The 22805-nt window shown below is 41.5% G+C and overlaps 1 protein-coding gene across 3 annotated transcripts in view; it reads right to left on the bottom strand.

The window, feature by feature from the left end:
- The window catches only part of PLPP1 (phospholipid phosphatase 1), a 77616-nt gene that overhangs the window by 21825 nt on the left and 32986 nt on the right, over positions 1-22805 (bottom strand). For all 3 annotated transcript variants that reach the window (XM_039355710.1, XM_039355718.1, XM_039355726.1), the window contains exon 3: positions 19791-20065. In XM_039355710.1, the coding sequence (XP_039211644.1) occupies positions 19791-20065 (275 nt within the window). The remainder of the gene's footprint in view (positions 1-19790; positions 20066-22805) is intronic.

The following is a 22805-nucleotide window of genomic DNA, read 5'->3' as shown; positions in this document are numbered from 1 at the left end:
CGGTCTAGAGGCAAAATGTTACTACTTTGATTTCTAAATGTCTCTGTTTTATTAGACTTTTATTAGATTAGTTTTAGGTAAATTAAAATATTTTAAGCTACTAAGCCATGCAGTATTAAAAGAAGGAGCTTGATACTAGCGTTAATTAAAATAAGAACTTTTTCCTTTAATTACACCTTTGATACATTTGGGGAAATAAGTCAAGTAAGGTAGGTTTAAAAATGTTTTCAGAAAGTTAGATTTAAATGTTATTTTAATATCAATATTGACATATTCAAAGAAAGGCTCAGCTTTCTGTTTAAATAAAATTTAAAACCTGAATACAAATAAGTATATAGTTACACTGAAAGACATGACTAATCTTCAAAAATATCCTCTACATAAGATTTATTTACTTATTTATATCTGTTTATATGGCTGCCCATCTCAATGTGATTCTGGCTGCAAACAGTAGTTGGAAACTTAAAATAATCATATTACAATAAATACAAATTGAAGAACATTGAAAGTTTAGTGTTGAAATTCCAAACAAAATAAATAAATAAATAAATAAAAATATATATGGGAATTTTGAAGTGCTTTCTTCATCTATGTAGTTGTAAATGCATGCTTGTATAAACAGGCAATTATTCTAGAAAATATTTATTCTGCCTTTAGTTAAATAACTACAAGATAAGCAAATGTCATCCAAAACGAATATGAAATAAACTGTTATAGTTGCCCACAAACTACATTAGTGTGCCAACACTAACAAAACTGGGATCAATTATACCTGAAGCGTGCATTTTTCTCAGGTTTTAAATGGTGAGAACAATTACCAGTGGATGGCTTGCCTTCAGAGCTTATGGGTGCTCCATCACTGGAGGCTTTTAAGAAGAGATTGTACAACCACTTATATGAAATAGTTTAGGATCTCCTGCTCAAGCAGGGGTTGGACTAGAACACCTCCAAGGCCTCTTCCAACTCTTTTAATTTTATGTTCTGTGTTCCTTTAATATCATGAATAGTATAATCATATCTTTACAATAATAAATTTCTTAGCCTTTAAGATGCTCAAAGGTCCTTGCTTTTGTTTAAAAGGCTAAGATGGTACAAGTAAATCCTCGACTTATGACCGCAATGGAGCATGGAATTTCAGTTCTAAGTCATTGTGATTGTAAATCAAGGTGTGAGTAAACACGATTTTACAACCATTGTTATGACAGACAGAAACCAACAAAAACTGTCAGAAATCATGGTCATGTTGCAACTGGTTGTAAATCATTTTGCTTGTAAACTCAGTTTCACTCAGAAGGAGTTGAAACTTCTCTTGCAGCTCAGAGATGTTGACTCCCAGTTTTACTGGGTACACCCTGCATTAAGAAGGGTGAACACGACATATGCTCCAGAGCTGAAACTCGGTCACCACACTAGAACCTGCACCAGAGTGCAACAGGGGACAGCAGGAGAGACCTGCTGTCCGGTGTTGGCAGGGGACAACAGGCAATCAGAAAATGGAAAAAGACTGAAGCGGATGGGAGGACAACAAATCTCCTGCATTTTATCATGGATAGATCTCACTGACTTCTCCAGATCTGGAGTTATTACTGTGCACGGAATTAAAGAGAAGAGCTAATTTTTAAAACCATCTCCTTTCCTCTCTTACATTGCTGTTTTGTCTATGAATAGATCCTAGCATCTCTTCTTTTGCCAACTTTACATTAAGCCCCATTGTCCTAGCCCTCCTTTCATATGGAGTGTTTTTTCCTCTTACTCAAAGTCCATGCATTCATCTAAAAAAAAAAAAATCCTTTTGTCTTCTCCCAATATTACGTTTCTATGAATTTACACTTCCCCTTCCAAGATTTGTTAGATATAAATCTTTATAGCTTTCTAACATGAAAAGTAAGCTAACTTAAAGGACTGTCCCCTATTCCCCTACCTTTAACATCCCTTTCAATAATAAAGCTATTTCAGCAGATTGGGTTTCAACTTCTGTTTTATATCCACCACAAGCAAACAAGAAGAAAATATTTCATAAGAGATGTTAAGCTATAAAGTGGACTGAAATGGCAAAAGGTGAGTACAAGAGCTGAGGCAATTCCATGTCCCAATGATTTATGCACTGCTCTATGGAAAAAGTGATAAAATAAATCAAATCACATAGCGTTTGCTATGATGTGGCAAGCTTGGCAGTACAAATTCTGAAATTGTGAGCCAAACGAGCAATGATTTCTGCTATAAAACTTCTCTCTAACTGCTGCTAAAGCCAACACAGCAAAAATCTAAAAAATAAAAGTAGAAAGATTTTTATAAAATAAATATTCTGAGAGTGAGTTATTTTTTTCTTCTTTCTTGACTTGAAGGATCCTTTTAGGGATCGTAATCCATATGAAAATGTTAAATGATGGACATAGTTGGCTCTAAATAGTTATATTTGAATTGAAAGGGAGGCAGCAGCACATTAAACTCTGTGGCAAAAAGTCTTGGGTTCAATTGCAGGTAAATATTCCAGTCTGAAACAGAGACAAGTGATTCGATATGGAAAACTGAAGTTATTTTTTTTTCATATACACATCTTTTTAAGCTGCACAGGAAAACTATATCTACTTTTATTGAGACTGGCTATAATAACATAACCTAGCAAGTTTGATTGAGCCACTTCTGAACATTATCTAATTTCACAGGGCTTAAAACATGTGTTAGCATCTTTTGCTTACAGAACAATTCTTGAATATTTCCATCAGGATTAGTCTTTATACTAATCCAGCATTAGTACAGCAATGGTGTTAAAACACCCTAAAAAACTCTGTTCTGGTGCACCCTAGAATGCTCCCACCCCTAAATAGAGCATCATACTAACACAAGATGTAATATTGCAGTTGTGATTGTGATGACCAATTTCTTAGCTTTCCTTCAGCCTAATGCAAATCTAATGTTGCCAGCAGAAATACAGTACTATCTTGGATACGTAATATTGCAAACTATATGAGCATTTTTATTTTGCTCTACCAGAGCAAGGACCATCATGTCCACTACTGTTTACAGTAAAAAGCCCGGTTCTTCTTGAAGTTTCCAAGCAATTTTGCAATGACCATCTGCTTGTCTAGCCAAGAAATCCCTAACTAGTACTAGTGTATGGAAAAAAACCAGTGTTTTTCAAAACTTTCATTAACAGGAAGACAAAAAAATTGCCATCTCACCCACATAATGAAAAAAAATCATTTTAAAGCACAAATAAAATGATTGGAGTCATCTCCCAAAGAACTTTTAGCAGAAGCCACAGGATATGGTGAAAACACTACATTAGTGCAATGCTATGCATGCTAACATCACTTCTCAAAGCTGTGCCACAGGAAATATTGTATTTTTGTTAACTGAATGAAGGACAAATTTTTCCAAAGTTCCATTTATTAATAAAAGCACTGACCACAGCCAGCACCTTTAAGGATATTGGATTTTCATACTTCATTTTCTAATCATTTTTGTTAACTGTTTTTAGTTAATATAAATCTTTGTTTTGACAAATTTTACGGCACCAGAAAAGTCTAACAAAAGAGGTTTTTTTAAATACAAGTTTAAGGACTTTAAAAAAAAGTGGGAGATTTGGAATAAACATAAAAAAGATGGTAAATTGTTGATTTTGGAAAGTTACAAATGGACTAAGAATCCAGATAGATTTGAAATGAGAGCTTCAAATTAATTATAAGAATCTTTCCTGTGGGAAAATGCTTTTGTTTTGAATTCTTAAAAACACACACATTCTTTGAAAGTTGGACAATAGAGGGAGCCAGAAAGAATTAAAGCCTACAATTAATGGATAAGAATATTTAAATCTGACTTACTAAGACAGAATGCAGCAAAATACTTTAACATTAGACATATTGAAGGATATTGGTGAACAGTGGACCCAAAAGTTAATTTTAGGAGTATCTGCCTCTTATAAGTTATAATAGGCAAGATTGAAATTGATATGAATGTGGATTTAAAAATGAGAGGCTACAAGAATTACATGGAAAAAGATGCTACACTGGATATACAAATGAAACCAAATGTTCAATAATTAAAAAGGATATACAAACAACAAATAATAACAAATTAATATATCATCATCTCTGGTAAACCTTAACAGACTTTTCTTGATCAAGACTGAATGACGAGGCATTAAGGATTTGTTTCTACACAAGAGATGGGATATAGAAAGATGAGATCATTTGTTGTATGTTATTTGAAGAGAAGGTGATAAGTTATTAAAATTGTTTATATTTCTGTGATTTGGGGGAAAGTCATTTCTATATATTTTTCTTTTTTGTTACCGTATTCTTATTTTTTTTCTTTTCTATTTTTTTCTGCACTACTTTTTCAGTTTAGTTTGTATTAGTTTTATCTTTTTAATCATAATGTGTAATAAAATTACTAAAAAGTTATATTTATTAATCAAGGCGTGCCTTATGTTTTCCTTCTCTTGACCTACTCTGATCCCAGTTTAGATTCATGTACATCCTTTGAAATGAATCTAAAGGAGAAGGAATAATTGCCAGTTTTCTGAGATGCTTCTCGCCACGCTCAGTCATTTTTGGTCAATGTTGTCATACTGCCTAATTTTTTCCCCTCCAGATGCTGCAGAGCTCCTGCCATCTTTGGAAGTGTGGAAGATGATGATAAGGGATGCTGGAATATGCAGTTCAGCAACCTCTGTAGTTCCCATTGCCTATTGATGCCCAACATAATAGAGAGAGTGGTGCAAATCAAACTCTACTTACAGTATACTGATATATAAATCCTCTGCAAGATCAACACAGTTTCAGATAATGCTGTGCACAGTATTGTTGCCCAATACTGATGCCTGCTGAAGAAAGATTGGGGAAGTCCTCTTGGCTGCAGCTTAACTCCAAGAACACTTGCCTAAAAACCTTTCCCTAACACTTTGCTTGGAGACACCAGAAAAAAGCATTTATCACACTCTTATAACAAGGCACAGCTTGCATTTCTGCAGACAAAATCTCACAGCAATTCCAAGGTGCACTCTTTCCTTCACAAAGGAGCAGCTGAGACAAAGATTGCTGTCTTCTGCTTGCAGTGTTTATATCACAATTACTGTAGTTCATCAACAGGATAAGACTTGAATCTTGCGGTAGAGACAGCTGGGTAATAACAGCAACAAGACCACTGTTGCTCTGCCAAAGCAGTAGAATTGCTTAGCCTTTGTAAGAAGTTTGGAATTCTCAAATAACTCTAGCTTTTCCAGACAGCACCAGGAAATTGAATTTTGTATGGAAAATTGCCTTGCAATTTCTGCCCAAGTTATGCAACACCTGTCAACAACTGTCCTACATAATTTAATAATAAACAAACCATGACAGTATTATTAATATATTAATTTTCTTAAAGCAGTGCAAAAATCAGTACTTAACTTAAGCCAGCATTGTCCTTCTCTGTCTTATCACATACATTTTTTAAAGAAATGCTGACTCTAATCAAGTAAAATCAAGTGAACACCATCAAGGCAAGATATCCTATCTTGCTTTGATAGTACAGAAGCTATTTTACTGTAAGTCCTGAAAATATTTGAATTCGTATGTGACATATATTACAAAGTTACATTCCCAGCTTCCATTTTAACATTCTGTTATTACCTACAAAGCGAAAAGTTCTCACTAATTAGACATCCTCACCAGTTCCTCCACCTTTCATGGGTTAATTTAACAAGGATCTATTCTGAACAGATTGGAATCCTGAGCTTAAAAAATTAAAATATAACTAGCAGGCTAATTTAGAATGCAGAATTGGAAGGGACCTTGGAGGTCTTCTAATCCAACCTCCTGCTCAGGCAGGAAACCACTTCAGACAAATGGTTGTCCAATCTCTTCTTAAAAACCTCCACTCTTGGAGCACCTACAACTTCTGGAGGCAAGTCATTCCACTGATTAATTGTTCTAACTGTCAGGAAATTTCTCCTTAGATACTTTTGTGGCAACTCCTTAGATATTAGAATACTACTATCATGTCATCCCTAGTCCTTCTTTTCATTAAACTGGTCATACCCAATTCCTACAATCTATCTCAGTGGTTCTCAACCTTTTTAATGCCGCGACCCCCAACCGGTCGTAAGTCGAGGACTACTCAACTGGTGCAGCACCGTTTGCAGAATGGGACTTTTGGCGGGCTCAGCAGGGCAGAGACAGCCTGGACAATTCCTATTGGCTTTTGAAAGCCAATAGAATTAGACTCTATTCAAGAGAGTCTATTCTATTGGCTTTCAAAAGCCAATAGAATAAAAGGGAGTAACACAGCTAAGGAAAAGGGGGGGAAAATGGCGGACTGCGTTGTTTGGCGACCCCCGTGAAATGGTCGTTTGACCTCAAATGGGGTCCTGACCCACAGGTTGAGAACCACTGATCTATCTTCATATATTTTAGCCTTCAGTCCCCTAATCATCCTTGTTGCTCTTCTCTGCATTCTTACTAAAGTCTCGACATCTTTTTTATATTGCAGCGACTAAAACTGGATGAAATATTCCAAGTGTGGTCTTACCAAGGCATTATAAAATGACATTAACACTTCATATGACCTTGATTCGATCCCTCTGTTAATGCAGCCTAGAACGGCATTGGCTATTTTGACATCTGCAGCATGCTGCTGGCTCATATTTAAGTGATTGTCCACTAGGACTCAAAGATCCCTTTCATAGTTACTATTATTGATCCCTCTCAGAGTTACTATTATTATTATTCTATACCTGTGCATTTGGTTTTTCCTGCCTAAAAGCAGAACCTTTTCTCACCACTGAATTTCATTTTGTTTAAGTCTGTCATGATCCTTTTATATCTTGAGCCTTTCTTCTGAAGTGTTGGCTATACTTGCCAGCTTGGTGTTGTCTGCAAATTTGATGAGTTCCTCTTCTATCCCCTTATCTAAATCTCTGATGAAGATATTGAAGAGTACTGGAGTAAGACAGAGTATTGAAGAGTAAGACAGAGACTTGGGGTACCCTGCTACGTACTTCCCTCCATGTAGATGCAGTTCTATTAAGGACTACAGTTGGTATTAGTGAGAATCACTTACTGGATCAATAGTTAGTATTAGATACAATAGCCAGCCATGTTTAAGCCAAGTATGTAAAAAAGACTTAAAACAATTCTCAATGAGTTTTAAAAAAGAAATCAGAAATTAAAGTAACTCCTGGATTAAAATAATCTTCCGCAGTCTGATTCCTCTAGAAGTCTTGGAGTATAATTCCCAAAACTCCCAATTCTGATTACCAAAGTACTTAAAGGTGAGGCGTTTTTTTTTCCTCCATTCTAAGAAAATGACTTTAGAAAAAAATTGAACAAGGTATCAAGAATTTTAGGTCTGACAGTTCAAATCTTAATTTGTGTTTATTTAAATAACATAGTTTTTCTATACTTAACTATCTAAAGACCTGAATGCATGCACACCCAGAAAACTTTACTGTAAATAATATAATTTCAAAATAATTTACATTTTGTTCCTTGCTTATTTTTGTTCTTTTCACTTAAAAATACCATGTGTCCTTCCTTAGACTGAACAACGGCCATTTAAAATTAGATGTGTTTATTTATATATAGTTCTCAGAATTGCTCTTTCATTAAAGCAGAATTTTAAGCTCATTGTAGTAAGGCAGCCCATATTAATATATACTCTAAAGACATAAATAAAAAAATCCCAGACCAAATTGACACTCACATTTATTTATAGATATATAAAAAAGCAATTTTAAATAGATTGGAGAGGCATTAACCTTGGCAACTTACTGCACTTGTGAAGTTATTGACCACAGGGGAAAAGCAAATAATACTTCTGAGTTCTATAGTGTATTACTGAATGGAAATTGTATCTTTAATCTTAATTTGGCCTGTACCTTCTATTAGCCCCTATAAACCTCAACCAGCATGACTAATGCAAGCTTATATCGTTTGTAATCTTAGACAGCTAAAGAATGCCAAGCCACCTCTTCCCATGATATCAAGCATGATCACCTTATCATATGTAATATTAAAAGAGGCAGCAGCCTGAACACCTTTTTACCAGACAAACCAGGGGCTCCCATTTTATGTTTGTTCATTTTATTTTCAATGAAGTTAATTTTGCTAGACACTTCCATGCACATACTTCTCCAGATGACAATACGTGTAATGACATATCTAAGGTGTAGCAGTCTCTAGATTCAATTCAGCTGTATGGCAGAAATCCTTCTGAATGCAAGCCAGTTTACTAGTTCATTGGAGAGAAACAATCAAGAACATACCCAAGTAGCACAGCAAGGTTCAAAATCAGGTAATAACTGAAGTACCAAACTTTAATTTTATGGCTTTTGGGGTTCTGAGCCTAGTGGGCAAGCATTCCAGTTTCTAATGTGTTCCCTGAAATTACCTCACTGAGAATTCCTTACTTCTGGGAACTTTTAGTGGTTCTCAACCTTCCTAATGCCGCGACCCTTTAATAGTTTCTCATGTTGTGGTAACCCCCAACCCCGCATCCAGCTGGCCGGGGAGGGGGGGCAGGAAGGCTGCTCCGCCAGCTCCACCCAGCCTGGTTGGAGAAGCGCCATTCCTCTCCCTCTTTCTCTCTTTCCTCTCTTTCTCTTTCCTCTCTCTCTTCTCTCTCTTTCCTCTTTCTCTCTCTTTCCTCCCTTTTTCTCTTTCTCTCTTCTCTCTTTTCCTGTTTCTCTCTTTCTTCTTTCTTTCCTCTTTCTTTCCTCTCTCTCTCTTTCTCTTTCCTCTTTCTCTTTCCTCTCTCTTCTCTTTCTCCCTCTCTTCTCTTTCCCTCTTTCCTTTCTCTTTTCTCTCCCCGTTTCTCTTTCTTTCCTCTCTCTTTCTCTTTCTCTTTCCTCTCTTTCTCTTTCCTCTCTCTTCTCTCTCTCCCTCTTTCCTCTCTTTCCCTCCTTCCTCTTTTTCTCTTTCTTCTCCCCGTTTCTCTTTCTCTTTCCTCTCTCTTTCTCTTTTCTCTTTCTGTTTCCTCCCTCTTTCTCTTTCCTCTCTCTTTCTCTTTCTCTCTCTTCTCTTTTCCTCTGTTTCTCTCTCTTTCCTCTCTTTCTCTCTCTCTCTTACGGCAGCATTGCCGGGGGTCCCCGCCGCCCCCCGGCCCGGCCTCTGCCACGTCCTCAGCCAAACAGGCAGGGAGGGGGAGCAGGACAGGAGGCAGTGGCTCCGGTCGCGGCAGCCCGGCTGCATCATCGGGGTCCCCGCCGCCCCCAGCCCGGCCTCCGCCCCCGCCGGAACTCCACGCTGCCTGGCCTTGCCCTCCACCCATTGATGGAGCCGCGGTGGGGACAGCACCCACCCGAGCCACCTGGGGGGCAACAGGAGAAAGAAGGGCGAGGAAGCAGCCACCCCAGCCGGGACTCCGCGCTGCCCGGCCTCGCCCTCCACCTATCGACGGAGCCGCAGTGGGGGCTGGTGCCGTGCGGCCTCTGCCAGCCCGGCTACTCCCCCCCAGGCACCCTTCTTGTCCCAGTGCCCACCTGAGCCGCCTGGGGGACAGCAGGAGGAAGAAGGGGAGGAGGAAGAGGAGGGCAAGGAAGCCACCGCCAGCGCCGGGCCCCAGGAGGAGGCTCTCCTCTCCTACCATTTCTGCATCTCCTTCTTCCTTCCTGGCAGCCTGGACTCTGGCACGCTTTCCCAGCCAGTGGGGCAAATAGTCGGGCTGGCTGGGAATCACAGGGACTGGTCTCCCTTGGGCCGTGGCTTGCAGGAGGGCTGGCCCGCTCACTGGAGCCTCCAGCAGGCTGCTCCCAGCAGGAAACCCAGGGCTTCCTCAGGTGGCTCCAAGGCCACAAGGCCCTGGCCGCGCTTCTCCCAGGGGGTGGGGCACCGTGCGCAGGGCCAATCAGGAGCCCTGCAGTAGGTAAGTCCGAGAGAGAGAGAGAGAGAGAGAGAGAGAGAGAGAGAGAGAGAGAGAGAGAGAGAGAGAGAGAGAGAGAAGGGAAGCAAAAGTGCCTCTTTGTCTCTCTCTCTCTGCAAATGGCAGAGAAGGCCATGCGGAGATGGATGCGGAGCGGTGTCTCAGTTCCTAAGACCATCGGAAATATGTGTTTTCCAATGGTCTTAGGCGACCCCTGTGAAAGGGCCGTTCGACCCCCAAAGGGGTCGCGACCCACAGGTTGAGAACCACTGTTCTAGATGCTTTGTTTACAGCCCTCAACATTTCCAAGCTGCCTAGCCATATGGTTGAGGGACGTTCCTTTTCCCTCATGCAAACTTTATTACAGTTTAGGCAATATAGTAATCTTTAGATTACAACAGAAAAATATTCCATTTTTTTCACTTTAGGCTGAACTTTATAAAGTACTGAGGGTAGAGAATCTTTAGGGTGCAACTTAGCTTTAAGAGCTAAAAAATATCTGATCATATATTTCATTTTCAGCAACAAGATAAAGTATACAGTAATCTTATGTAGATATAAATGTTATAAAAGTATGCATATACTTCCAGATATCTTATGAACCCAAATAGTCAAGGGAATGATGAATGCAATTATCAATGTTTCATTGAGAATCCTATTTTGTTTGTCTGGACGTCAGAAGTTCAAAAGAGTAGACTGACAGTATCAGCCTTAGATATCCCCATACCTGTTTCAAAAAGCTGAAGTCTCATTTGCAAAATGCTTCATACTTCAAAGGATTTTTTTCAGCAAGACAGAATTGATGAATTCTTAGTCATAATAGGACATCAGAAGGGATAATGAGTAAAACCATCAAAACCAAAGTATCTTGCCAGTTTTATTTTTGTCAAGCATGCTACATGTTCACGCTTACAATGAACAACTACTGAACTTCAAAGAAATAAGCCAGTATATTTCTTTCTTCTGTATTCAGTAATTAAACACAGAATTGTGATTTTATGAATATCACAGCAGATAGTAGTCAGCATAGAGGGGAAGGCTCAGCCACAGGCAAAGAATCATTTTTTTCCAATTGTTTGCAAAAGCAACACACTCTATATACGCAAGTGTTAAGAACTACCACTATCTTGGTATCATATTATTTCCATTTTATGTTATAAAATGCTGCCTTATAGTACATTTTATATTATACAATGGATATAGAATGATGCCTACATTATATTTTATTTAGGTGCAACATTATATATATAGCATTATTTTATGAATCATTAGGTTAATTTCTTGTTTTCTTCCTTAAGTCCTCAAGTTATCTCAGACTACAGTAATTACTTGCTTAATCAGAATAATATCAAAACAATGCATGCTGTACACAGCCAATGGACAACTCTCCTCTGAATGTTTTTGAACCTGTTTTAAAGTTGGTATAATCAACTGGATTTCTGTATAGCAGCTTAGTCCCATGATCTGTATTGCCAGGAGCCACTGTTCATATTAGTCACAGCCTGTATAGAAGGTCACAATCACTACAGTATTGTGGTAGTTGTTTTAATCACTTTGTGAAGTACCCTGGGATACATTTTGTAAAGAACTGTAAAACTTTTACATTTTAAAAATCATTTAGTCCTCATTTAAAGTCAATCATATGGACATATGTAGTTGTTTTCTGTTGAATAAAATCTAGTGCATAATTGTCTATGGAAACTAGCAGATGTTTGGTAGAATTACAGGAAAATGATATCTTCTATCAGTTACTACCTGAGTTTTATATCCACATTGGAAATATTTATTAAAGAATTGAATGTACATCACTAAATCAATAAATATGTGGAGATACCAGGAAATGGAACAGAGAAATTCAGCATGCAAAGCATGTGTTCTCAAGCACCATTTGCTTTCAAATCTTCACTTTTGGTTCTGTCTTATTAAACAAATATCATTTGATTTGCATTAATATATGAGATTAAAAATATATTATTTTCCATGGAGCACCATCATGCTACCTAATCCAAATGATGAAACATCTGCAAGCAAACAGCCAAGCTCATAGAGCACCAAGGACTCTGCAGTTCAAACCTGAGCTACAAACACTCTCTTCTATTGGAATATTATTTTCCTTCCATTATTACAGATCTATGCATGACATTCTTCTCTGCATCTTCACTCTGGGAGAAAAGAAAGTAAAAATCTTCCCATGGCTAGCAGAATAGCCAAGATGCATGACAGTTAAATAATATTAGAATGCTACTCAGTGCCAAAAAGATGCAAGCCATGTATTATGTAGATTAAGGCTTTCACTTGCAGCTAATTTTCCAGGCAGACATACATATGAAATTACATATATAATTCACATAGAGCAAAATATATCGTATAAAGAAATAATTCAATACAGATCAATCCACAATATCAATAAAAAGATCCTAATTATATCTAAACTTATTTTTCTCTAAATGGCTGTTCTCTTTTGGTTCTCCAATCTCCCCCAAAGGTTTTTTTTTTAACCTTGTAAAGTCAGTCTGGAGAGCCAGTTTGACCTACAGGTTAAATCAGGCTAGAAAGTGGGAGATCCCGAATTCTAGTCCTGCCTCAAGGAAGAAGGTGTTGGGTAATCTTGGGCCAGTCATTCTCTTTCAGCCTTAGGAAGGAGACAATGGCAAACCTATTCTGAAATCTTGCCAAGAAAACTGCAGGGATTACTTTTTTTCTTTAAAAAAAAACTATGATAGAGAAAAGGATTGTACTTTTTGTAATGGCAAAGGATCTTCTCTGTTTTGTTGCTTATTCATAGTCACTTTCCAGTTTAGCATTGGAAATCACTACATCAAACTGGTTTTCTTTCTTATATGGACTCATGGCCTGTATTAAGAGAAGCCTCTGGATAAAGCTCCCAGCTGTTGGGCATTTTTTCAGTTATAAAACAAGAGTTGGAAGGCTCAGAATCACTTGTATGCTGAAAAGAGTCCAGATACTCTCACCCCCCCCCAAGTTTTTAAATGCCCTCAGCATTATTTTTTTTTTAAAATTCATAGGGGTTAGAAATTTGCCTCCAAAACTGGGCGAATATCCCAGATCTAATCATCCATAGGAGGAGTTCCCTCTGGGGAAGATGGATATTGTTTTTGTCTCTTAGTCAATTTGTACCCTGCAAGAGAAGCCCTCCAGAGGCCGTCACTTTTTTCTGTTTTGCTGCCTCCCAAATCATTCACTTAAATAAAGTGAAAATCAGCCGGGAGCTTGCAGACAACAGGAGGAAAACGAGTTTAGCAGCCGTAGCGCCTTGCCTAGTCTGGGACCGAGCTTTCAGCGTTCTTGCCTGGTTCTCCGGCCAGCTTTTGCGACGACTGCAGTAAACGTAGCGAAGGCTGACTCTTTGAGAAGAACTGCAAGGTGGCTGGGCGCGCGCCTGTCGGAGCTCGATCTCTTCGCTCCAAAAACGCTGGCAAATTGACCCTGTGGCAGACTAGGTTCACTCCAATCATAGCTTCTCTCCTGGCAAGAGCGCTACGTGAGGATCAGCTACCGTTCTGAAGACAGAGGCAAGGCAAACTGTTCAGCTTGGACGCCGAGACTCCAGGCTGAGGAGCCGAACTTCACCGGGTGCAACGGCCGCTTCTGTTCGTCTCCGAGGACTGAGAGCCTCCAGGCCCAGCGCGGGGCAGGCGCAGCTTCTTTCCACCGACGGAGGCCCGTTCGCGCCCTTCTCGTGGAGCCTGTGGCAGCTTGCAGGGGTTGAAAGACGAAGGAAGGCGGATTTTGCAATCCACCCCACCCCCGCTGCCCCATCGCTTCAGCCAAGAAAAGCAACCATCGGTGACTGTGGCATAAGGATTGTTTTGCCAGCCAGCGCCGGGGCCGACGCTGCCATTGCTGCGCCGGAGCTGAGGATAGGCGGGGACTAGAGCCGGGCTAGCGGCGGCGTTCGGGCCTATCAACGAGTTTGGAAAGGAGGCCGGGCTCGGGCGGAGCAGGCGGCGGAGCTGCCGGGTAGCTTCCCGGGCGGAGGAAAATTTTTCAACCTTCGCTAGGGAGAGGGGCAGGGCGTGCCTCGTCCGGGGCTTTTCCAGCTGCCGCTGCCCCACCTTACCCTGCCCAGCCCAGCGTTCTTACCCTCATGGCTTCCTTTCCACTGAAGCTTGGTCTGGTTAGCCATTTTTCTAACTGGGTTTGTGTAGGGTTTTTGTCTTCCGCCTCGGCCGCTTTGCTATGCCTGGAGGCCGCCACCGCCTCGTTTCCACTGCCCGGCATATCCCGCGTCCCGCATGGCAGTGACCCACAGCCTGACTTTCTGCCACTGGAGAATGTCGGCCTGCTCCACCAGCAGCCACAGCCTCCCCCGTGGCGGCAGGCCTCGCCGCAGCAGCCCGCCTGGGCAATCCGGCCCGGCGCTCAGCCAACCCTCGCTGCCCCGTGTGTGGCTTCCTTTTCCTTCTCTCCTATCACCGCCGCCTCGTCGTTTTCCTCAGGCTCCGCGGCGGGGCCTTCTCCAGTGACCTGGGTTCCCCGCGTGACTTCGCCCGTTGCCTTGGCAGCAATTGCCGCCGTTGCGGCGACGGCCAGTAACAACTTGGAGAAGTTGACCCAGCTCTTTGAGGAGCATAAGGCCAAGTACGGTCTTCCCCAAGACAAGTACCTAATGACCATCTAGCCGGCCACATTGGACCAGCCTGGAACACAGAGGGGCAATACTATTTTTTAGAGAATATTTATTGTGGGTGTGAGTATGCATGTAGATGAATGGTGGCCCTGTTATATATAAATTTATTATTGTACTTAGGGCGTATGAATGTGAAAATTTTTATTTTTTTTATGTATATAAATTGAGTGTGAATGTGTATTGAGTGTTTGAGGTATGAGTATGGTGGAGTCGGGGGTGGAGCCTGGTACCCCCTCTGCTGAGTGCAATAGCAAAAGTAGAGGGGGGGGCAGGACTTACCCTTGGGCTCGGTTTGTATGGAAAGCGAGTCCGATCAGGAAGGGAGAAGGCTGGTGAAGGTGGGGGTATTCTGGGGAGGGGAGAAGGTCGGAGCATCCCGGTCATGACTGGGATGGGCAGATATGGCGGGAGCCGAGGGGCAGGCCATCTTTGGGGAACGAGGACTCGCTATGTTAGAGCGATTCCTTGTTCCGGCCCCTCAAAAGGCTCATCCTGTAGTACTGGTGACAGGGGAGCACAGGGCCCTGATTGTAGGCTGCTGTTGCTTAATGCCAGGTCCGTTGTCAGCAAAGCCCCCCTTGTCCGTAATTTAATATTGGACAGCGGGGCAGACCTGACATGTATAACCGAAACCTGGCTGGGCCCTGAGGGGGGTGTTTCCCTCTCGGAGATGTGCCCGGATGGGTTTGTGGTGCTTCATCAGCCTCGACATCAGGGCAGGGGTGGGGGAGTGGCAGTCATCGCTCGGAAGTCCTTGAGCCCTCGTGGGATTCCTGCCCCGGAGGTTGTTGGGTGTGAGTCCCTCCTATTGAAGTTGGGTTCGCGGGTTCAGTTGAGCTTGCTGCTGACGTACCTACCTCCCAGCTGCGTTGCAACAGCCCTGCCTGCGTTGCTGGAGTCAGTAGCCGGGTTGGCGGTGGAGTTCCCCAGACTTATAGTACAGGGGGACTTTAACCTGCCATCACTCGGCGATCGCTCAGAGGCGGCGCAGGAGTTCATGGCTTCCATGGCAACCATGGACCTGACCCAGGTAATTCAGGATCCAACTCATAGGGGTGGTCACACACTCGACCTTGTGTTTCTCTCGGAGCAATGGAGACATGATCTGGAATTAAGGGGAATAGAGATCTCGCCCTTGTCATGGACAGATCATTTCCTATTGAGGCTGGACTTCAGAGCATCACTCCCCCATCGCAGGGAGAGGGAGCCGACTAGGTGGTTCCGACCCAGGCGCCTAATGGACCCAGATCGGTTCCAGGAGGAGCTTGGGGAAATACCTGACTCCCTTGTCCACAACTCGTCCGGGTCCCTGGTTGCGGCCTGGAATGAGGCGGCGTCCGGGACCCTGGATCGAATTGCGCCTTTGCGACCTCTCTGTGGTGGTGGTCCCCGGAGGGCCCCTTGGTTTACTGAGGAGCTCCGGGAGATGAAGCGCCACAAGAGACGTCTAGAGCGACGTTGGAGGGCCAGTAACTCTGAATCTGACCGATCACTATTAAGAGCCTATATTAGGACTTATTTAGTGGCGATAAGGGCGGCAAAGCGTGTTCACTTTTCCGCACTTATTGCGTCAGCAGAATCTCGCCCGGCCGCCTTGTTTAGGGTGACCCGCTCCCTTCTTAAAGTGGAGGAGGCGGAGGAACCCTTGCAGGGGAGAGCTGAGGAGTTTGTTCAGTTTCTGTCGGACAAAATCGCCCAGATTCAGAGAGACCTGGACTCCGACTGGGCAGTGCCAGCCGAGTTGCCAGGGGCTGATCTTAGTCATGTTATCTGGAGCGAGTTTGAGCCTGTGACCCCTGATGAAGTGGACAAGGCCGTGAGGGCAATGAATGCCGCCACCTGTTTATTGGACCGTGCCCCTCCTGGCTGGTTTCTGCCAGTAGGGAGGTGACACGAGGCTGGCTCCAGGCGATAATCAACGCCTCCTTGATGGAGGGGTCTTTCCCGCAACCTTTAAAGGAAGCGGTGGTGAGGCCCCTCCTCAAGAAGCCTTCCCTGGACCCAGCTGTTTTGAAGAACGTTCGTCCCGTCTCCAACCTCCCCTTTGTGGGGAAGGTGGTAGAGAAGGTGGTGGCGTCTCAACTCTTGCGATCCTTGGATGAAACCAATTATCTGGACCCTTTTCAATCTGGTTTCAGGCCCGGCTACAGCACTGAGACTGCTTTGGTCGCACTGACTGATGACCTCTGGCGAGCCCGGGATAGGGGTTATTCCTCTATCCTGGTGCTTCTTGACCTCTCAGCGGCTTTCGATACCATCGACCATGGTATCCTTCTGCGTCGTCTCGGAGAGGTGGGGGTGGGCGGCACCGTACTGCAGTGGTTCTCCTCCTACCTCTCTGACAGGTCGCAGTCGGTGTTGGCGGGTGGACAGAGATCGACCCCTAGGCGCCTCGATTATGGGGTGCCTCAGGGCTCGGTCCTGTCCCCCCTCCTTTTTAACATCTATATGAAACCGCTGGGTGAGATCATTCGGCAACACGGGGTGAGGTATCATCAGTACGCTGATGATACCCAATTGTATATCTCCACCCCGTGTCCTTTCAGTGAAGCAGTCGACGTGATGTGCCGGTGCCTGGAAGATGTGAGGGTCTGGATGGGGGTGAACAGGCTTAGACTCAACCCTGACAAGACCGAGTGGCTCTGGGTCTTGCCTCCCAAAGGCCAACTGGATGGTCCATCTTTAGTCCTGGGGGGGGGCAACTTTACCTCCCTCAGTGCAGGCACGCAACTTGGGTGTCCTCCTGGACTCACAGCTAAATTTGGAACAACATCTATCGGCTGTGGCCAGGGGGACCTTTGCACAGGTTCTCCTAGTGCACCAGTTGCGGCCTTATTTGGACCGGGAGGCTTTACTCACAGTCACTCATGCCCTTGTCACCTCAAGACTGGATTACTGTAACGCGCTCTACATGGGGCTACCCTTGAAGGGCGTTCAGAGGCTGCAGTTGGTTCAGAACGCAGCCGCGAGAGCGATTGTGGGCGCGCCAATGTACGCCCACGTGTCACCTATCCTCCGCGAGCTGCACTGGCTTCCTGTGGGTCTCCGGACGCAATTCAAGGTGTTGGTTATCACCTTCAAAGCCCTTCATGGCATAGGGCCAGGTTACTTACAGGACCGCATTCTGCCGCACAGCTCCCAGAGACCGGTGAGGTCCCATAGATTGGGCCTCCTTCAGGTCCCGTCGGCCAGACAATGTCGGCTGGCGGGCCCTCGGGGAAGGGCCTTTTCTGTGGTGGCTCCGACCTGGTGGAATCAACTTCCCCCCGAGGTTCGAACTACTCCCACCCTGCCGGCCTTTAAGAAAGCCGTTAAAACTCTCCTGTTCCGGCAGGCCTGGGGCTGATGTCCTCGGCGGGCCGGGATATGATCGGACTCGCGGTATGACTGGATTATTTTATTTTATTGTTTTATGACTGTTTTTAACTTTGTACGCCGCCCTGAGTCCTTTGGGATTGGGCGGCATATAAATATTTGTAAATAAATAAATAAATAAATAAAATGAAAATATTTCTTCATCTCCAAAAGAAGCTCCAATCATCCACAGCACATTTTTAATAAACTGATTCCTGAATGTTACTTCTTTTTTGGAATAAAGAACATGACCTATAGCAGACATGTCAAACTCGCAACGTCACGTGACATCACGCAACATATCAGGACGGTTTTGCCATTGCCGGCAATGGGGTGGGAGTGGCTTCCGGATGACACGTCCGGCCCACAGGCCTCCAGTTTGACACCCCTGACCTACAGTATTATTTTCTTTTTAATGTATTGTATATGAAGACAGAAGCAAATTCCTTAATCAGAGTAACTAGGAAGTAAGGTTTAATGTTTCCTAGTTCATACAGAAATCTTGATTTAACTCAGTATGAACAGTTTACATTTTCTGGAAAATAAAAAATAAACAAGAGAGAAAAAGCTGTTAGTTCTTCTGAATGTGAGAAGAGGAGAAAAATGGGAGAGTAGAATATAGGCTCCAAAGAGACTGAAATTGATGGAGCTTGTTTCAAAAAGAAAAAAAGTGACCAAATCAGATAGGAAAAAGGAATGCACAATACTGACAACATTCAGTACACTGTGGATAGAATACAGCTAAGTTTTCATACCATCAATTGTAATTCTGCTTAGAGAGGAAAAGCAATGTTTTAATACTTAAGAGCCTTTCATCTGCAATCTTCCTTCCTTACTGACTTTCTGTTAAAACAGTGATATTCTTTCAGCAATAATAAAAAAAAATTCATATAGAAGTATTTTGTTCCTCTGGTATTTTTAGACCAGGGGTAGGTGACTTTGGCTCTTTTATGACTCGTGGAATTCAACTCCCAGAATTCCTGAGCCAGCCATGCTGGCTCAGGAATTCTGGGAGTTGAAGTCCATGAGTCATAAAAGAGCCAAGGTTATCTACCCTTGTTCTAGGCAATGATCTAAAAATTTAAGGAATTTTGATTCAGATATGGGTTTGGGCATGTCACAAGTAATCTGATTCCTTCCTTCCTTCCTTCCTTCCTTCCTTCCTTCCTTCCTTCCTTCCTTCCTTCCTTCCTTCCTTCCTTCCCTCCCTCCCTCCCTCCCTCCCTCCGATTTTGGAAATGGGTTGTAATTTTCTAAAAAAGCACAAATCTGAGATTTTAATGCAATTCTGGCTAGTTCTTTCTAAGCCATGGCACATTGCCATCCTAACTGCAAAAACTGCAAGGACCTTTTGGGCGGGTTTCCTTTCATTTTTTATTGTATTTTTGTAAGTCCTGGCATTCCTATAAAAATTCAAATCCCTTTCCTCCTATGTTTGGGCGGTGCCACTCCAGCTACATACCAACAACCTTCACAGCTTGAATAGCAGGAAATAAAGGGAACGATTCTGTACAGAAAAACAACTTCAGGAATGTAAAATGTCCTGTAATTAACACATTAATCCTTAGATTATACATCTAGCTCTGCATAATGCATCAAAAGGGGAGGGACAAAGACCAAAAATGATAATACCTATCAAATCACCAATGCAAATGTTTTCAACTTTTCTTTTTTCAAGGCTTCAGTTTGTAACCAGAATCTTATTGTATTGGCAGTAATTAGCATATGCTAAATATTTTGTACAGTACTAGTTAATGAAATGAAATCTGGATTATTTTGTTGTTGTTAATGGGAACAAAACACACAATACCTTCTGTATGCTAGTGGAAGACAAATGATGAGACATCATAAATCCTGTTTACAAAATGGTTAAATTCTCACTTTTACCAAAAAGAAAATATAAAATATTTTCACGACCAGGCAGACATGTTAACAGACTTACCTTCCTTCGCTAACCTTTACTTTGTCTCCAAGGCATTTGAAGCTCTCAATGTAACCAAGACTGCAGTTGATATGATCTGGTTTACATATGTCCAGAAAGTGAGGCCTCAGTCTACCTATTGAATATTTGGCAATGTCTGTCAAAGATTGGCTAACAGCTGCACCAAAAAGAAATGTTCCCAGAGCCTTGTAAATAGTAGCAACGTAGCTATTTCTCACAAATGAATTAGAGTGCAAACAGTTGTGATATACCGAAAGGGCCTCTCCTGTGATTATCTGGAATAAAAAAGAAAAGAATGTTTTAAAAATTGCAACAAAAGTAAAACATGCTGCATACTCAAGTCTGAACCTAGGCTTCCAATGAACTAGGTGATAATTAAGCCTATAAAGGTTCTGTAAAAATAATTTTACAGAACCTTCAGATGACTAGTTCATGGAGTGATCTAAAACAAAGTGAAGGAAATATAAACTTTCCTTTTGTTTGTTCCTGTCCTGGCTTTAATGAACTGATAACATGAACTAGAAACCTTCCCCTCTATCCTTACCATCAGACAAAACACTGCTTCCCGGAAAATCCAGCAGTGGTACCATCAGCAAGGAACACATTTAACTTTTCATCAAATTTCCACTCATTCTTAACCTTTTGCTTAAAAGAAATGGTTTCTTTGCCAAGAACTTGATCGTTCTGGAAATTCAGGAACCAAGTGAAAGGGCTAGACAATAATGTTCTCGCCAGAGATGTTAAAGGCCAACTTTTAAACATGGGAACCTCCCAGGCTTCAGTTAGATAGAATCTTTTAAACCGGACACGCTTCCTTCAGAATATAATGGTTTCCTAAAACAAAAGCAAAGGTGCCAAAGGTGGAAATCTAGAATTATGGAAAATAACAATTTATAGTGTTGGTATTCAACTTGGCTGGAAGTATTTGTGCTTATGTTTTATAACTGATGTTATAATAATAAGCGGATTGTTAATTATAACCATCTTATTCAAATATAATTTTGCAAGTTCTAACTATGGATGGATATCAATTGTATCACTATTCTATTATGCTTTTATTGCCAAACTTTTATCATCCATGTTTATTTCTCATTAAGTTGCCTTGAGGGAGTTTTGCTCTAGAAAGTGCTCTACTTCAAAGATCATTTAAGAATACTTTGTACTTCAGCTTTAGTTTTTCCTGTGCAGTGGCTTATAATGGTTTAGTAAGTGGTAATCTAGGAAATATTGATATCTGATTGAATTATACAAAACCTGGACTTTCAAAAGCTCTTTGGGGAATGGAAACAACTGTCCTGGGCTCACAAGTGAAGGTAAACCATCTTGGGAACAACTCCTCAAGGAGTTTCATTACATTTCTAGGCAAAGTCACTTCTTAGAGAAGCTATGATATTTTATATATGACTTCATGGAACTTTACAGAATATACAAGATACTTAATCTTGCCCTGAAATATTATTTATAGTTTAATATATTATGTCATACTTGTTGCATGCAGTTTGATTACCACCTTGTTAGTTTCAGGGCAGGGATTTAATTAGCACTACTGTCAGACTATTATTTTGTAGCAACAGAAACTCCTGAGTCCAATCCAGTTAACAGTATTTTACTCCATGGTTCCATCAAAGCAGCTTGTTTAATTGCTGGTAGCTATTTCAACTGTAATGCAGGACTAAACATTTCAAATTAATTTTGAATCCTTATTTGATTTGCTCATCTCTTTTGTCTACATATTACTGTGCTTTAATGGTAATTTGGTAAAAGCATCTTGGTTCATGAAATGTATAAACCAGAAATTTGACTTTCCTCAAGAAATCATAATTTGGCAATGAAGTATTTAGCTTCCATTTTTAGAAAAACATAATTAATGCAGTTGTATCTATTTGCTCAAAAGCTGGGCTAATACTTTCCGGTAATGGTAATCCATGGTAACACTAAAGATAATACATTTAAACAGAAGAAAAAAATGGAAGATGAGTTACATAGTTCTTAAATAAGAGTGAATTTTAGTTTATATCTCTTTGAATGTGTGATAAAGGTGATTGGCAATATCAACTGAACTTCAGCGATGTCTACAAATCAGTATCAATGGTAGTAATGGATGGCTATTTATTGTCTACAAGTGTTTTATGATATGGTGTCCCTTAAAGTTTTCCAATTTTTCCTGTTGCTCAAAAGTCTTTCACAAAAATAACAAAAGCAACCAAATTCAATATAATCCCTATACAGATGAGACACCAAGAAAGAAGTTTCTTGTATCAGGAGTACTAGAAGTTCAATTTTAGTTTCTAGATTGTTTGAGTCCAGCAGCTGAATGAGTCAGAATGTCATGCTTTATTAGTTAGGGATGTGGAAACAATATTGATTGGAAGGAAATACATTTAAGATTGTGTCTCCATCTTCCCTACAGATATTATAGGCTTCCAATGTGAAACAGAATCATGTATTTCTACAAGATAGCATATTCAGCTACAGCAATCTTCATTAAAAGGCATATGTGCCTATGTAGCTAACCACAAGACATGAAGTGTTCTTTTTAACAATGCGGCTACTCACTGAATTAATAATAGTGGTCTTATTATATCTGTGGTGCAACCTTTATAATAATATCTCTCACTATGTAATATTGCTTTTAAGGGCCCTAAGGAGTGAGTAGATGTAACTGCCTTTATAACCTATTCCTGCAGTGATTCCGTAGAATCTATTTGCCTTCTGAGAGCATGATGCTGAAAATAAGGTTATGAGCCAGCAAGAATAGAAATATCACCATCTCAGATAACAGTGTACAATCTGTTCAATAATGCATATCATATCTGAACTTAGGGGTGTCATGGAACAGAGGTAGCCTACGTTTGCTGAATTGGATTCCTGAGGCTACAAAAGATCAATACCAAAATATTTTATGGACATTTCACTCCATGTGGCAGCAAGAGTTTGTGAGCTCAGTTGTCCAATCTGACTACTAAGAGCAGACGTATCTGAACTTCAAAACTCTGGATGAATACTCTTCTTGTT

Source organism: Crotalus tigris, unplaced genomic scaffold (genome assembly GCF_016545835.1).
Source record: "Crotalus tigris isolate CLP2741 ecotype Arizona unplaced genomic scaffold, ASM1654583v1 scf7180000017571.3126492, whole genome shotgun sequence".
NCBI lineage: Eukaryota > Metazoa > Chordata > Lepidosauria > Squamata > Viperidae > Crotalus > Crotalus tigris.
This window is presented reverse-complemented; position numbering and strand designations above follow the sequence as displayed.